General features: G+C 42.5%; 1 protein-coding gene across 5 annotated transcripts in view; it reads right to left on the reverse strand.

Annotated features, from left to right (window-relative positions):
* The window catches only part of PFKFB4 (6-phosphofructo-2-kinase/fructose-2,6-biphosphatase 4), a 79,778-nt gene that overhangs the window by 36,385 nt on the left and 25,106 nt on the right, over positions 1–18,287 (reverse strand). For all 5 annotated transcript variants that reach the window (XM_036738411.1, XM_036738413.1, XM_036738410.1 and 2 more), the window contains exons 2-3: positions 6,680–6,796; positions 5,017–5,113 (exon numbers count right to left, since the gene is read on the reverse strand). In XM_036738411.1, the coding sequence (XP_036594306.1) occupies positions 5,017–5,113; positions 6,680–6,796 (214 nt within the window). The remainder of the gene's footprint in view (positions 1–5,016; positions 5,114–6,679; positions 6,797–18,287) is intronic.

Raw genomic sequence — 18,287 nt, forward strand, 5'->3', positions numbered from 1 at the left:
CATTTGCACTTGTTTGTGATGTTCTGAGAGTCCAGGGAGTAGTTTTGCCCTAAGGGGCTGACCCTTGGCTTAGAAGAGAATTTAGAAGGGATGGGAATTTACAGACTGAAGGCCAAGGAGTGTTTGGGGATAAGGGTAGATGAGATTATATTGGAGACAAGTCTCATGACTGGCTACCACCCTCAGACTACGTGATCACATATCCCTTGGGCTCAGGCCCTTCCCCCCAAGGGGATACGGGCCAACACTTTGGACTACCCTTCTGGACAATGTGTCTACACAATTGTGAATGTTAAGTAATTTTTCTCTTTGTCATTTTGCATGGGTATTTTTCAGGATATTTGTTTACCAAAATTAAATTTTCCTTGTTTATTAGGCAAAAAGCCACTTTGGCATGGATGAGTTGTGTTTATATGACCTGAACTTAATGTTCCTGCCTCTGTACTCACCAGGGATGCTGGATGGAAATGTTCTTAAGGATTTTAATTGGTCTCAGAATGTCACATACGCCTCAAAAAACAAATTTATCTTAGGACAATGACCTGTCTTTTAAAAGCCCTGCCTCCTTATACTCTTGTTTCCAAAGTTATCTTGATTTCTTTGATCTTAATTCTTAATAGAGCCTTTGATTCTGGTAGAACTGGCTTTTTAAGTTTTAAAGAATGGGGTGTCTCCAGAAGTTTAAAATTTTCCTCTTCTTTCACTTTAAGAAATACCTATTAGGATTAATAGCATTTAAAAGGTGTACTGTACCTTTATTTTTCACTTTTTTTTTTTTTACTGTTTTCATTGCTGACAGCTTGGGCTCATCTTTCCACAACTTTCATTAATGTGTCTTACATTTTCCATTTTGTAATTTTCCTTCTACTCTTGCTTAGATGTAAAAGCAAGTCTTTATCCTTGATAAGATATACATTTTGGGACATGGCCATGCAGAAATTTACTCTGCCTGACTAGGCATATTTGTTATAAGGGTTTAATTTTTATTTCTTTCATTTGGGAGGAAGGAAAGTGAGAGGGACAGAAAATAAGTGCTTGTTAACTGAAAAAGATAAAATAAAAAGTTCTTGGCTCAGACACTAACCATGCTGGATCGGTTTTTCCAGGATAAGGGAACCAAACATTCTCTTCCTGCCACCTAAACCACCGCTCAGACAATATGAAGTCCTCTTTGCTATGACTTGCTTGTCTCCAGATAAATGTATTCTCTACAGCTCCTCCTTTCACAGTGATTATTTCACAGTTGCCATTTGCTCAGGTTCTCAGGTGGTATTTCTGCCCAAACCCTCTGATGTTCTCAGACCTTTATTTGTTGTCTCCCTGGCTTTCATGAACCCATATTTTAGTCCCATTGACACCAATCACTGCTGATGATGAGACTTCTTGGTCTAAAACAACTTGTGAAATCTTTTTTGACAGCCACTGAGAGGAGAACCAGCACTTTAAAAATCAGATTCTAGCTTCTGCTGGGCCACTACTACTCTGATTTCTAGCTTCTTCCTCTGTAAAATGGGAAGATCTCTTGGCTACACAAATGCATAACATGCACATATGTGCACAAATACCGAGGAGGAAGGAAATGACAGCACATTGGGGTCGTCCGAGAAAGGATGCAAATATAGCTAAGATATTCACATCTTGTTCTAATTTTCTTCAAAGGGCAGCTGGTTTTCCATTCTTCCAATTTATCTACACTGAAGGGTTAAGTCTTATCAGGAAGGCCTATGTTCTCCCAGAAGTAGAAGGAATGGATCCTAAAGTCAACAAGTCAATTCAACAGGTTTTTATGAAGCACCTTCTATGTGCACTGAGATAGAAATAAAGGCAAAAAACAATGCCTGCTCTTAAAGGGCTATAACAGGGAAGACAATATGCAAACAACTATGTACAAAATTATATGTGTACAGAGTAAATTGGCGGTTACTTCAGAGGGAAGACTAAGATTAAGGAGGCCTGGAAATGGCAGGAGGTTAGTTGAGATGTGAAAGAAACCTAGAAAATGAAGATGAAGAAGGAGACAGTTCCAGTCATGGGAGACTCTGGGCAGTGAAAGTGCCTAGAAACTAACATTTTAGAGGAATGGCCCCAAAGAGGGCTACATGACAATGATTTGGGTTGGTTCTGACAAATGTTTTTCTCTTATCCAAAGACAATGGCACCACTGTCAAGAAGAACATAAAGTCCTGCATGTCTACTTAGCCAACACCCCTATCCCAGCCATGCCTCTACCAGAAGCCATGAGGAAGCCAGAAAGCTTTGTCCTGAGATGCCTTCCAAGCAGAAATAGATGAACATCTAGCTTGCCACTCAGAGACAGCCCTTTGGGAGTGTGAAGCTGAGAATATAGGGCAGAGCACTCTAATAGGTGAAGAGGCCACCAAACTAGGCTAATCTGATCATCAGTAACTTTAAGAAAGTATGGAGGAAGCACCAGGCAACAAGTATGGAATGGCGAAACATGACATACAGAGCTTGGACCACATGTAGGGCAGAAAACAGTATTCAGACAATATGAATGCCTGAATCAATACTCATGAAAACTAAGATGGCCTATTCTTTGCTAGGTTCTTGGGGTAACACGTAGGAAAATGTCAGAGTGAACAGCCAGGTGGGATTCTGGGGAACTGGGTAACAGCCCTTCAGGTAATGGTAATCAGTCTATCTTCTAAGTCACCTTGATCTTCTCCATGATTCTAGCTGTTGGCCCTCTGGGAGAGGTAAGTCAAGAATTCATATAACTTGTCTGTGTTCCCCCAAGAATATGCATATGGGTCCATGGTCAAGTTATATGTTCTTTTGGAGCCCAGACATATATGCTGTTATACAACCAATATCTCCCTAAAGCAGCTTCCTTCTTCTTACCTACAAAACGGGGAAATTTTACCTAGAAGAAAACAAAGCTTCTCCAACACTAGAATGGACCCAATTTCCCTGATCCAACTTCCTGGTCACCTGGAGATGAAAAAAAAAAGTCCTGGTCGTGTGGAATCTTGACATCTCAGACTTGGTAGGTGCCTAAGATCATATGAGTCACCATACCCTGATGACCCAGTGACAAGATGTATTTCCAAATGGAGATGAAAGGAGAAACTAAGTACCACTATATCCCTGTTGTAGATCCTTGCTGAGTTAGAGAAAAGTAAACCTCAATTTGTAGGTGTTCAATGACTTATAAGTGCCTCATTTTATTCCCAAATTGAACCTGACCCAAGTACTAGAGTTAGAGCTGTACTCCCAACACACAGATTTATGTATTTATTCATTAAAACTATCAGGCAATTTCCCAAGACAACCCAGCTCACTTTCCTTCTCCTGTTCAATGCTGGACCTAGCTTGCTAGAAAGGAAGAAAGACCAGACTATCCTGCCCTCAAGAGCTGTTGCCCTGTTTCCTGGAGTCTCATTTGGTTATTCACTCCCATACTCTCCCACACATACCCTCAGGAAACTTCAAAAGGGATGTGCCAGTTTGATGTTTACCAGCACTGACAGACCAATTCTAGGGGCTGCCCACCCAATTGTATATAATAGTCATTCTTCATCCATTTGGTTTTCCTTTTGATTTTAAGTGATTATGGTTTTCATTTAGGAGGCTCTATAATGTGGTGTAATCAGCAGCAACGTCATCTGCAAATAGAAGCATCTGGGGACTTCACTATCTATAGCACGAGTCCTTAACCTTTTTCTGTATCACACAGTCTTTTACAATCTGGCAATCTGGTAAAGCCAGTTAAAATGTATAAAATAAAATACAAAGGATTACAAGGGAAAGCAATTATATTAAAGTAGTTATCAAAATATTAAAAAAAAAAAACCAAATTCATGGATCCCAAGTTAAGTTGCTATTCAGTTATTTCAGTCATGGCCTCTTCACAGCCCCATTTGGGATTTTCTTGGCAAAGATGTTGGAATGGTTTTCCACTTCCTTCTCCAGCTCATTTTACAGATGAGGAAACTGAGGTAAACAGGGTATAGTGACTTGCCCAGGGTCACACAGCTAAGTGTCTGAGGCCAGATTTGAATTCAGGAAGCTGAGTTAAGAATCCCTGATTAAAACAGGTTAAGAACCCCTGGTATACAGGGAATTCCTTATTCACCTTAATAAAAGTAAGCCTGTAAGGTGATATTTTTTTTTTTGGAGGAAGGAGACAAGGAAATCAGGATTAACTTGCCCAAGGTCACATAGCTAGTGTCAAGTGTCTAAGGCTAGATTTGAACTCAGGTCCTCCTGACTCCAGGGCCAGTGCTCTATTCAATGTGCCACCTAGCTGCCCCAAGATGGCATCTTTTGCTATCGGATGAAAAAAAAAGTTCTTCTAGTTAACACATAATAAGCACAGTGGAACCTTGTATTCTCTATCTAGGAGTGGGGAACCTGTGGCTCTGAGGTCCTCAACTTTGACAGAATCCAAACTTTACAGAACAAATCCCCTTCATAAAAGGATTTGTTCTATAAAACTTGGACTCAGTCAGAAGGCCAAACCCAAGGACCTAGAAGGCCACCCATAGCCTGGAGGCTGCAGGCTCCCCACCCCCACATACCTTTCGGCCAATGGTGTGATGGTCAAAGATTGCGAGAGCCTGCTGGTTCCCTTTTTGAACCTTCACCAAGGATACCCTGGTTGTACGGGTAGATAATTCTCATCAAAATGCTAATGACACCACGCTCCTCATCTTTTTAATAACAACAGTCTTCTGTTGGTGATGCTGTATAGCTCTGAGTCATACAGTACCACGGTCTTCAAAGAATTCAAGTTAAATGTCACAAAAGATCAATGCATGAGCAGGCCAACGACTTGATGAAGAACACAGAAATGAAAGACTTATGGAAATGAAGGACTGAGGGGGAAAATGGTGGATTGATCATGTAATGAGAGCAAGGTGGGGAAGAAATAGGCTCCCATCCCCTTAATTAGCACCAAATCAAAGGCTAATCTTAAGAGTCTTCACAGCAAGTCCAGCCCTGTCTCCTCTTTCTTGGTCTTCCTCTATGGGAAAAAAGAAGGCTTCAACTTACTTTCGGATTTTCAAGCCTTCTTCATTGTCCGGAAGAAAGAACTCAAAAGATCTATATGTTTTCACCAGGTCTCGACGATACTGGCCAACGTTAAATTCTGAGATGAAAAAAGAGAAGTCTCAAAACAGTAGGGCAAGTGGGAGTTGCAGCACCTCTCAAAACAGCACGTTGACAGACCACTTTACCACACTGGCAGAGGACCCACCTCCTCAGCAGAGTCAGGGTCAGATCGGCCTCCTCTAGGATCACCAATGAAGGAGCCTATAAAGACCACAGGCCCTTTCATGCATGAGAATGACTGTTCTGCTTATTACCTTGTAAAAGAACAATGGGCAGGGGCCCCAGTTGGGCTCCTGCCATACTCCCTCTCATCAGCTCACCCCCAACCAGCATAGAGGCTTCTCAATGACCCAGAACCATGTAGGTCTGAACCTTATGCCAGGGACCAAGATAAATGTATTCAAAATTTCATACTCTGCCTCCCATCCCTGGTACACTTCAGTGTCCTCAACTCTGTGATCCCCCAGAGTAACTGATGATTCACAGTCAAAGCCCTCAGGCTTGAGACATTTCCTAAGGAATATGGCTGCCTCCCAACACTTCCAAATACCAAAACCAAAGAGGTGCCTAGGCAAGTTTAGACCCAGAGGGTAAATTCACATCATGGTATCCGGGTACCCTAACCCCACCCAATCTCCAGGAAGTCTTCCTTTAGACCCAGGAAACCCTCTTCATGTGTTCATCACCACTGCTGTCTGGCCAAAGTATAAGGTGTGAGGGTATCCTGCCCCTCCTCTTTCCCTCCCCTCCCCCCAGGCTTAACGGGCTCCTTTTTGGGATCCTCATTTTGAGGGTAGATTAGAGGGAGGAAGGGATGAAAGGGGAACTTTATCAGTACATAAAATTCTATGTTAATGTACATTTAATGTGGATTAGCCATTAAAGTTACAAACTTAGTCTGCAAACAATGATCAGGAGCAGGAATTTTAGATCCAACCTACCAGCCTGACTTGCAACAGATTATAAGAAAATTATTCTCCTAATAAAACTGAAAGTGTCCACTAAGTCTTCCTATCATGCCTTCCCATGCTATGGAGCTAACCCTGGGTTCCCAAAGTGAACAACATGGGCCAGCCTACCTAAGTGTGGAAAAACTCATTATGAGAAGCTTGGTCACCAAGCAATGAAGCAATTCATTTGGGAGGTTTCCAGCTCTATGAATGGAGAAAGGAACCATACCAGTGAACTTACACACCTTTCAGAGTATCAAGGCATAAAATGAAAAATGAGACTATCACTCCTCATATTTCAAGATAGTCCCAGGGAACAGTAAGATAATGTCAGAGTTTTCCTAACCTGGTCCTTGTGATGACACAAACCCTGTGACCATCAGTCCCTTAGCTAAAAACTAGGCCAGTGAGACTGTCTAGAATTCAGAGGTGGGGAACCTGCATCCTTGAGGCCACATGTGGCCCTCTAGGTCCTCAGGTGCTGCCCTTTGACTGAATCCAAACTTCACAGAACAAATCCTTATTTACCTCATCCGTAGACCTTACCCCGGGTCTATATGAAGAGCTGCTTCCTCCCAGAGGCATCAGTAAAGAGAGTCCAGCTCAGATAGGAGATAAATCACAACCCACACACCACACACTCTGGTCCTCACCTCTGGTTGGGACACCAATCCAGTTTAAGTAGCGTGTCAGCTTCTTGGAGATATAGGTCTTCCCTCTAGCTGGCAAGCCCACCATGACGATCAGTGTGGGACAATTGGTCACACAGACTGTAAGAGAGAAAGACACAGATAGTCAGCATCTCTTCTTGCCATGGGAGAGAAGCCTTGGGGCCACAGTCTGGAACAGCCTTAGTCTCACACACCCAATGAAAGTCTGTCTTGGGGCTCAACAACCCCCAATGCATGTCCATCTGTGTGATGCCAGTGACCACTGACACTGTCTTATATTTATATTTTGTCTTTCTATCCATAGTACCCAGCATTTTCTTATACATATAGCATTTGATAAAAGGTTGCGGAATTGAACATGCACCAGGTACAGACAGACCCATCACACATTAGGGACATGTTGCTAGACCAGGATGGAAGAAGTGAGGTATGACACTGTAGTAGGACTCAGGTTCAGTCATGTTCTAGGTTTTCTTTCTGACAGATAACAGATGGGAGGGGGTTCCACTGAGTCCTAACACAGAGAAGCCCCCAAACTATCAATAAATTAAACCAAAGGGGGAAAATAATGGAACACAGTCCTGGAAGTCAAGAGTCCCTTGATCACCCAGATCCCATTTAGGGCAGATGGGGAGGAAGAGCTGCCTGTCAGTGGGGGTGCCTTTCCTCATCACTTTCCTACAATCCCTCCCCCACCTTGGCAACCCAAATCCCACCAGGTAAGTGGGCTGGGAAGAGCAACACAGCTACTCAAACCATTTGGATAAACTGGAAGTCTCTAATATCCCACCCACCCCTTCCCCCACCCCCAGCTGGTGTTTGAGGTTGCTTCTAACATTGGATGAAGCCTCAGGGCTGCCCTCTCCCAAGCCCCATTCAGTATGCCAAACTCTACAGAGTGGCCTCCAGAAGCCTCCTGTAACTCGCTTTTCACCATAAGCTCTTCAGTTCCCACTTATTTGAGTCTTTCTCCTGAGTCTTCAGATGGGGAAATTCTGCTTTCTGGGCCTAAGAGACTGAAACTAGATACTCTCAAGGACTCTCCTTTGCCGCTGGTGACTTTGAGGAAACATCTTTTCCAAGGAGGTCTCTCCAGATAGGCTCAGCAGCCCAGCATGGCTGAGCCAGACCGGCTCAGGAGACCTCCCAGACTAGGCCAAGGTCTCTTTTTACCCAGGAGAAGTATGGTGAAAAGCAAATAATCCTACCTGGAGGTCAGGAAATTTAGGCATTAGTCTAGGCTTTATCTTTAACTCCCTAAGTACTTGGAGGTAAATCTCTTTCCTTCCCAAGGCATCTTCAGGGTTTCAGGGTTTGGTATTTTTTTGTTGCCTTTTTCCTGCCTTTTTGGTAACCTGCTTGGGCTAGAAAAAAAAATTTCTGAAGTCCTTCAGACTCTAATATGCTATGAGCCCACAGGATGTGTTTGCTTTCCTCTGTTCCCTGACCAGTTACCTAGGCTGATTTCTGCTAAGAGCAGAAGTTGCTCCATCACATTTGGGTTGGGGGGTGGCCCCCCTGGACAGCACTTGCTCCATCATGGGTCAGGGAGAAGCACCTGCTCCACCAGAGGCAGAGCATAAACAATGCATGAGGCTTGAAAAAAAAAAAAAAAAAAGCCACAGCTGACTCAGGAAGAAGAAAAACAAGTTAAGCAATGAATTGCCTTCTGGGGCCAAATGGTGAAAGCCTTGAACTGGGGGGAGGGGATGAAGACTCTACTAAGCACAAGGACCGTATTTCAGTCTCAGCTATCCTCCAGCCCCCAACCAGTGAATACACACATACACACACACACACACACACACACACACACAGAGTTATTAACAGTAGACATTCATAGAGTACTTGTCAAGCATTTTTAATATGTTCTCTTATGTAATCCTCACAACCACGTAATGAAGAGAAGACCAGAGTTGGAATTAGGATCTAGGTTCTAATTCTGGCTCTCTTAAGTCTCCCAGTAACCTCAGGCAAGTTACAACCTCTCAGAGCCAATTTCTTCATTTGTAAAATAAGGGAGTTGGCAAGACGGGGGCTGGAAAGCAAGGACTAACGTGACCTCCCCCGCCGAGTCCCTACAAAAACCTATAAAAATGGCTCTGAACCAATTCTAGAACTGCAGAACCCACAAAACAGCAGGGGGAAGCAGGGCTCCAGGCCAGGACGGCCTGGATGGTCTCTGGGTGAGGTCTATCCCACACGGAGCTAGGAGCTGGGAGCGGAGCGGAGCCCAGCATGAGCGGCACCGACCAACCAGACCAGGAGCCAGGCGGAACAGGCCCTAGCGCCCTGAATCAGTGAGCTGCGGCAGTTACCAAACTTCTCAACTCACAAACACCAAAGACAGCGGAGAAGGTTAGTGGGAAAAGCTGTGGGAGTGGAAGGAGTTCGAAGTTCAAGTTTGCCTTTCGGCCACCACCCCCGGGGGCAGTGGAGGTGGGGCAGCTACAGCTGCAGTTGCTTCCGGCCCCAGGCCCACCTGATGGGAGGAATTAAGTGGCAGATCAGAGCAGGAGTGCACAGCCTGCTGAAGATCTAAGCCCAGTCTGGGTTGGGGGTTCTTGGGGAAGGAGGAGTGCTGGTGTGGCAGAGCTGGTGCATCCCCCCCAAACGTGGAACATAAAACTCTTTAGTCTACAAGCAGTCATACCCTACTGAAAAACTCAAGGGTCAAGTTAGTTGGTTGGGAATATGGCCAGGCAGCGAAAATGCACCCAGATTCAGTCTCAGACTTTGGATTCTTTCTTTGGTGACAAAGACCAAAACATACAGCCTAAAGAAGTCAACAAAGTCAAAGAGCCTACAACAAAAGCCTCCAAGAAAAACATAAACTGGTCCCAGGCCATGGAAGAGCTCAAAAAGGAGTTGGAAAAGCAAGTTAGAGAAGTAGAGGAAAAATTGGGAAGAGAAATGAGAAGGATGCGAGAAAACCATGAAAAACAAGTCAATGACTTGCTAAAGGAGACCCAAAAAAATACTGAAAAATACACTGAAGAAAACAACACCTTAAAAAATAGACTAACTCAAATGGCAAAAAAGCTCCAAAAAGCCAATGAGGAGAAGAATGCCTTGAATGGCAGAATTAGGCAAATGGAAAAGGAGGTCCAACGGACCACTGAAGAAAATACTACCTTAAAAATTAGATTGGAGCAAGTGGAAGCTAGTGACTTCATGAGAAATCAAGATATTATAAAACAGAACCAAAGGAATGAAAAAATGGAAGACAATGTGAAATATCTCCTTGGAAAAACCACTGACCTGGAAAATAGATCCAGGACAGATAATTTAAAAATTATTGGACTACCTGAAAGCCATGATCAAAAAAAGAGCCTAGATATCATCTTTCAAGAAATTATCAAGGAGAACTGCCCTGATATTCTAGAGCCACAGGGCAAAATAGAAATTGAAAGAATCCATCGATCGCCTCCTCAAATAGATCCCCCAAAGAAATCTCCTAGGAATATTGTCGCCAAATTCCAGAGCTCCCAGATCAAGGAGAAAATACTGCAAGCAGCCAGAAAGAAACAATTTGAGTATTGTGGAAACACAATCAGAATAATCCAAGATCTGGCAGCTTCTACATTAAGAGATCGAAGGCTTGGAATACGATATTCTGGAGGTCAATGGAGCTAGGATTAAAACCTAGAATCACCTACCCAGCAAAACTGAGTATCATGCTCCAAGGCAAAATATGGACTTTCAATAAAATAGAGGACTTTCAAGCTTTCTCAGTGAAAAGACCAGAGCTAAATAGAAAATTTGACTTTCAAACACAAGAATCAAGAGAAGCATGAAAAGGTAATCAAGAAAAAGAACAAGAAAAAGAAATTGCAAGGGACTTACTAAAGGTAAACTGTTTTGTTGACATTCCTACATGGAAAGATGATGTGTATGATTCATGAGACCTCAGTATTAGGGTAGCTGAAGGGAATATGCATACATATATATTTATGTATATATATGGGTGAATGTGTATGTATGTATATATCTATGTGTATATGTATTTATCTATATCTATATCTATCTATCTATATCTATATCTATATATATATATAGAGAGAGAGAGAGAGAGGAGGGAGGGAGGGAGGGAGAGAGCAGACACAGGGTGAGTTGAAGATGAAGGGAAGATATCTAAAAGAAATAAAATCAAATTAAGGGATGAGAGAGGAACATACTGAGAGAGGGAGATAAGGAGAGATAGAATGGGATGGATTATCTCCCATAAAGGTGGCAAGAGGAAGCAGTTCTGTGGGAGGAGGGGAGAGGGCAGATGAGGGGGGAATGAGTGAACATTGCTCTCATCAGATTTGGCCTAAGGAGGGAATACCATACATACCCAATTGGGAATCTTACCCCACAGGAAAGAAGAGGGAAGAAGATAAAAAAAAATGGGGGGGATGATGGAGGGGAGGGCAGATGGGGGAGGAGGTAATCAAAAACAAACACTTTGGAAAGGGGACAGGGTCAAGGGAGAAAATTCAATAAAGGGGGATGGGTTGGGAAGGAGCAAAATATAGTTAGTCTTTCACAACATGAGTATTGTGGAAGGGTTACACATAATGATACACGTGTGGCCTAGGTTGAATTGCTCAACTTCTTAAGGAGGGTGGGTGGGAAGGGAAGAGGGGAGAGAATTTGGAACTCAAAGTTTTAAAAACAGATGTTCAAAAAAAAAAAATAAAGTTTTTGCATGCAACTAGACAATAAGATACACAGGCCATGGGGCGTAGAAATTTATCTTACCCTACAAGAAAGGAAGGGAAAAGGGGATGAGAGGGGAGGGGAGTGATAGAGGGGAGGGCTGACTGGGGAACAGGGCAACCAGAATATACGCCATCTTGGAGTGGGGGGGAGGGTAGAAATGGGGAGAAAATTTGTAATTCAAACTCTTGTGAAAATCAATGCTGAAAACCAAATATGCTAAATAAATAAATTAAAAAAAAATATATAAGGGAGTTGACCTCCATGATCTCTTGGGCCCTAATAGCTCTAAACTGATGAATAAGCACAAGAGGTACTATCTTGATTTTATCAGTGAAGAAACTGATGATCAGAAAGATTAAGTGATAGGAATTAAGTAATAAGTGATAAGATTAACTGGAATAGGAACTCAATTTTCACCAGATTCCAAGGCCGGTGCTCGGCGCCCTATAAGTTTAGGGCCTCCTAAACCATACTAGTAGATGACATTATTCAAAAACACATCCCCTTCCCAATCTACACTAGAAGCTAAATCACAGGGCTTACAGCAGGAAAGCTTGTGTCACTGGAAGACAAGGAAATGGTCACTCCTGAGAGGTTGCTATGCGAATTCACACAATACAAGACAAATATTTATTAAGCACTTTCTGTTCACAGAAGATTGTGCAGGGCACTGGAAGAGATTCAAAGCTTAAATAAGACAGTTTCTGTCATCAAGGGGCTCAAGGTCCAATAAGGGGGTGTGACATCACAGGAAGCTATAACAAATAATATCGTAGACTCGCAAAGCACAGTATCGTAGAGATCTGAGGGGGAGGACTATTATGGATGGGGATAGAAATGTGGAAAGATTCCCAGTATTGTGGATTATTTCAGCTGGGCTCTCCAAGGATGGGAAAGAGTAAAACAAAAGCAGGAGAGAAGGTACTTTAAGAGTAAAGAACGACTGAGTAAAAGAATGAAAGTACATGAGAACACGCAAGGGATGCTGGGTGGGGGCAGCAAAGTCATCCAGTCTGGCTGGAGGACAGTATTAAGAAATGAGGGTAGTCAGATGGGAGGATCCCAAATTTGACCAAGAATTTGGGGCTTTACCAGGCCAAGTGACAGGGGACCATGTAAGATTATGAGCAAATGATTGACACGGCCAGATCTCTGCAGAAGGAACGTCAGTCTGGCATCAAGTGAAAGATTAATGTGAGGGAGGAAGAGCAGAAAGGTAGAGCCCTGGTAGGAGGCTACTGCAACACTTCTGGTAGATGGTAATGAAGACCTCTTCTACTACTAGCTGCTACTGATGCTGCTGCTTCTGCTACTACTAGTACTACTACTGCTGCTGCTGCTACTACTGATTGCTGTTATTCAGTCATATCTGACTTTCTGTGATCCCATTTGGGGTTTTCTTGGCAGAGATAGTGGTCTCAGAGTGGTTTGCCATTCCTTCTCCAGCTCATTTTATAGATGAGGAAACTGAGGCAAACAGGGTTAAGTGATTTGCTCAGGGTCACAGAGCTGGGAAGTATCTAAGGGATTTGAACACAGGTCTTTCTGACTTCAGGCCTGGCACTCTATCCACTGCGCCACCTAGCCATTAACATTCACATAGTGCTTACTATGTGCCAGGCATGGTGCTAAGTGCTTTACAATTATTATCTCATTCGGTCCTCACAACAGCCCTGAGAGCTATGTGTTAACATTACCTCCACTTTAAGATGATGAAACTGAAGCAAACAGGTGACTCGATTTGCCCAGGGTCACATGGCTACTAAGTGTATGAACCCAGACAATTCAGGTCTTCCTGATGCCAAGCCCACTGCTATATCTACTACATCACTTACATGCCTGTATCTGTGCTAGGGGGGTAGCAATGGGAATAAGTGGAATGAGAGTCACAAAAGAGGTTTCAGGGCTTGGAAACTGTCTGGTTATGAAAGGGGAGGGAGAGGGAAGGGTTACTGATGATACCAAGCCCCTTGACTCAGGAAGCTGAGAAGTAACAGTTTTCAGAGAAAAGGCAGGAAGCTTGATTTGGGTTGTGCTGAATCTGAAGCGGCAGTATAAAGCTTAACATTAAGGTGGAGAAGTCCTGGATGTACCTGGAGATGTGGTTCTGGAGAGAACAGGATGTATGGTTTTGAGTCATTAATCAATGAATAAGACATAGGGGTTAATAGTATCACCAAGGGAAAAGAATGTGGAAAGAGGAGAAAAGAGGGCTAAGGACAGACTTTTGGGCAATAAATACATTTAAGTGGAAGACACCTTAGAGGCCACAAGCTAACTTCCTCATCTTACAGATGATAAAACTGAGGGACATATAGTTTAAGTGACTTGCCCAGGGTCACACAGCAGTTAAGTGTCTGAGGAAGGATCTGAACTCTGGTCTTCCTGAATCCAAGTCCAGCACTCTAGCCACCATCCACCTAGCTACCAGCCAAGTGTGGTATCTCTGAAGCCAAGAGAGAAGAGAGTAACCAACAGGAGTAAGTGGTCAACATTATGAAATATTATTGAGAAGTCAAGGAAGATAAAAGTTTTTTAAAAAAAGGGTCACTGGATTTGGGAATTAGCACATCATTAATGATGCTAGAGATAACATTTTCACTAGTGGTAGGAGCCAAAGCCAAGTTTGTGAGGGATTGGAGAGAGAATAGCCAGTAAAGAAGCAAAAGTATAGGGGGGAGAAGACTTTTTTTTAAAGATTAACCCCACTCCTCTAATATTCCACTCTAAAGTTAACCATCCCTTGCACTGTACTCTCTGGAATGCTTGTTCTATAAGTAACAAACTTGCTTTCATCTTAAAACATTTTGTTTTCTGCTCCTATCATCTCTCTTGTTTTATTTTAGTTTCTATTTTCAGTTCCAAATTCTCTCCCTTCCTCCATCTCCTCTCTCATCCATTGAGAAGGCAAGAAAACAAACCCTCATATGATCCATTCATATCTACTAGCTATCAACCTCTATCTCTCTTGTCCATTGTTAACTAAACTCTTTGAGAACGCCATCTACAATCACTGCATCTATAGGCTTTCTTCTCATTCTCTTCTTGAGTACGGTTTCTGACCTTATCATTCAAATAAAAGCACTCTTTCCAGAGTTATCAATGATCTTTTAATTGTCAAATCTAATGATCTTTTCTCTATCTCATCTTCTTGACCTCTCTACAACCCGACACTTGGTTACCCTCTTCTTCTTGCTATTCTCTTCTCTCTAGGTTTCCATGACATTATCACCTGATCCTCCTCCTACCTATCTGATCCGTTCCATCTCCATATTTTTGGCTGGATCTTCACACATGAAGATTCATGGGTGTTCCACAGGGCTCTTTCCTAGGTCCTCCTTTCTTCTCCCTCTATGCTACTTTACTTTGTAATTGCATCAGTTCCTATGAATTCAATTATCATTGCTGTTCTCACAGTTTTCAGATCCACTCATCCAGCCCTTCTCTCATGATCTCCACAGTCTTGCATCTCCAGCTGTGTATTAGATATCTCAAACTAGATGTCCTGTAGACATTTTAAACCCAACATGTTGATAACTGAGCTAATTATCCTCCCCCTCCAAACCTTCCCTTCTTCTTAATTTCCCTATTTTTTTCCCCAAGGGCCCTTCCATCCTCCCAGTTACCCAGACTTGTAACCTAGGGCTCATCTACAACTTCTCATGGTCCTCTCACCCTGTACAGACAATCTTCTCCTAAGTCCTGTCGATTTTGCCTTTGTGTCATTTCTCATACATTCCCCTCTCTAATATATGTCTCCTTTTCTCCTCTGACACTGGCACCACTCTGGCACAGGCCCTCATCTCCTCATGCATGGATAAACTCAATGGACTTTTGGTTGCTCTCCCTGCTTCAGGTCTCACCCCACTCCTGTCCATCCTCCATTCAACTGTCAAATTAACCTTCCTAAAACACAGGTATGACTATGTCTCCTACTCACACACACACCCCTTTTTCGATAAACTCCAGTGCCTCCACATTACCTTCCAGATTATGTAGAAAATGCTTTGTTCGGCTTTCAGAGCCTTCTATAATCCGGCCTCCTTTTGTTTTTCAGGTTGCCTCACATCTTGCTCCCTCCACATCCTTTGTGATCTAGTGGCACTGATGTCCCAGCTATTTCTTAAACAAGACACTCCATCTCCAGCCCCGAAGCATCTTCACTGGCAGTCCACTATGCATTCTTGTCTTCACCTCCTGGCTTCCCCAACTTCCTTCAAGTCTCTCCTAAAATCCCCCACCTTCTACAAGAATCCTTTGTTGATTCCCCCTAAATGCTAGTGCCTTCCTTCTCTCCAGCATCTCCACTTTACCTTGTAAATATCTGATATGTACGTAGTTATTTGCACATTGTCTCCTCATCAGAAGGTGAGCTCCTTAATCAGGAACTGATTTTTGTTGTTGCTACTGCTTTTCTTTGTATCCCCAGCATTTAGTATTCCAATCAAGGAAAACACCTCCGTTAAAGTGCCTGGCACATAGTAGGTATTTACTAAATGCTTGACTGACTGATTTTATACAGGTGGGACAGAGCCAGCGATGGAGAAAATCTGAAGAAGGTGATTTGAGAAAGAGGAGTGGCTGTTGAAGCAAGACCCTAGAGAAGGAAGTAAGGAATAGGATCAAGGTAAAGGGATTGACCTTAGAAGTAGACATAGTTCATATGCCACTGGAAGGAAAGAAGAGGAAGGAAGTGGGTGTTGATAATTTCAGAGAAATTCAGGAATGAATCTGAGAGAGTCCATGTTAAAGAGCCACAGAATCTTAATCAAAAGAGATCTCAGAAACCAAAAAAGAAGTCCCGCTACAACAAGTGCTCATCCTATCTTTGCCGAAAGACTTACAGTGAGGACTTACCTCTCGAAATAATAGCTCTAGTTAGCAAGTTTCTCCATATATCAAGCTTCAATTTGCCTCTTTGCAACTTCTACCCACAGCTTTTAGTTTTGCCCTCAAGGGGCCAAACATAACAAATCTAATCCCTCTTTTACAAGATAAGCTTTCTTTTTAAAAACTGTATTTTTATTTATTTCATTAAATATTCCCAATTACATGTAAAACATTTTTTAAGATTACATTTTTAATATTGAGTTCCAAATTCTCTCCCTTTCTCTTACCCCTTCCCTATTCTTTGAGAAGGCTAGCAATATGATATCAATTTTACATGTGAGAAGTTATGCAAAACATTTCTATATCGGCCATGTTGAAAAGAAAACACAATGAAAAAAGTATGCTTCAATCTGCACTCAGAATTCATTGGTTCTATCTCTGGAGGGGGATGGCATTTTCCATCATGGGTCCTTGAAACTGTCTTGGATCAGTGTCTTCACAAGAGTGGCCAAGTCTTTCACAGCTGATCATCATTATGATATTGCTGTTACATTGTCTATAATGTCCTCCTGGTTCTGCTCACTCCACTTTACATCAGTTCATATAAGTCTTCCTAGGTTTTTCTGAAATGATCCTGCTTGTCATTTCTTATATTACAATAGTGTTACACCACAAATATATACCACAACTTGTTTAGCCATTCCTTAATTAATGAGCATCCCCTCAATTTCCAGTTCTTTGCCACAAAAAGAGCTACTATAAATATTTTTGTACAAATAGGTCCTTTTCCCTTTTCTTTGATCTCTTTGGGCTACAGCCCTGGTATTGCTGAGCCAAAGGGTATATGCACAGTTTTATAACTCTTTGGATATAGTTCCAAATTGTTCTCCAGAATGGTTGAACTAATTCACAACTGCACCAACAGTGCATTAGCATCCCAATTTTTCTACATCCCCTCCAGCATTTGTCATTTTCCTATTAAGTCATCTTAGCCCATCTAATAAGTATGAGCTGGTATTTCAGAGTTGTTCTAATTTGCATTTCAATAATTGATAATGACTTAGAGCATTTTTCATGATAAGCTTTCAAATGGAGACACCTAGAATCTTACCCCCTAATTGTACTTTCCAACAAATATCCTCTATTTTCAATTCTAAACATCTCCAGGAATTCAACTAATTCCTGGACCTGAAGGTCCTTCACCATCCTGGTTACTCTTCTCTGGACACACTCCAGCTTACTAACGTCCTTCCTAAAATACAACGGCCAAAAGTGAACACAACATTCCAGATGTAGAATAACCAGAACAAAGTACAGCAGGATTCTTACCTCCCTAAGTCCTGGACAATGTCAAATGACCACTATCTTCCAAGTGAAGAAGGAGGCCAGTTCATCTGAGGTAATCATGGGATTGGAAGGTATAGTTGGGGATTAGAGAAGAAAAGAGTTGGAAAAGTCACTGTTGGGAATGAGATAAGGAGTTGATATGAGCAGGGTACAAGAACTGCTAAGCAGCTTCAAGGGACCAGACGGAGCCATATACCATGACATTTTAACCGATTAAATCAACTCAGCTTCTTTTGACAGAGAAACTCGGGAGTCCTGGTGTAAAAGCAGAGAAATTAAATGATCAGGGTCATCCAACAATTCAGATTAGCAAGTAAAAATGGCAGGCTAGAAAGGAAAAATATCCCAGAACAGGAGCTAGTGAAACACAGAAATGGCAGATTGGCATGAAGGCTTAATGCAGAGTCAGATGAAGCCAGAATAGGGAAGCCAGACTTGGTGACTAGGGAAAGGTCAAGGCACCAAAAGTCAGTGACTGTGAAAAGTCTGTACTGTGAATGGGAACAGTAGAAGGAAGAGATGTTGTGGAGTCTCAAAGTTCTAAATGTTGGAGGTAACATAATTCCAAGAGATGGTAAGATCTATGGTTTGACCATTTTGGAATATGACTAAAGTAGAGTAGAAAAGATCACTGGAGTCTCTCCATTGCATAGATGAATAATATAGCCATTTCTACTATCCCAGGCAGAGCAGGGAGTTTGGAGAA

Source organism: Trichosurus vulpecula, chromosome 9 (assembly GCF_011100635.1).
Source record: "Trichosurus vulpecula isolate mTriVul1 chromosome 9, mTriVul1.pri, whole genome shotgun sequence".
Taxonomy (NCBI): domain Eukaryota; kingdom Metazoa; phylum Chordata; class Mammalia; order Diprotodontia; family Phalangeridae; genus Trichosurus; species Trichosurus vulpecula.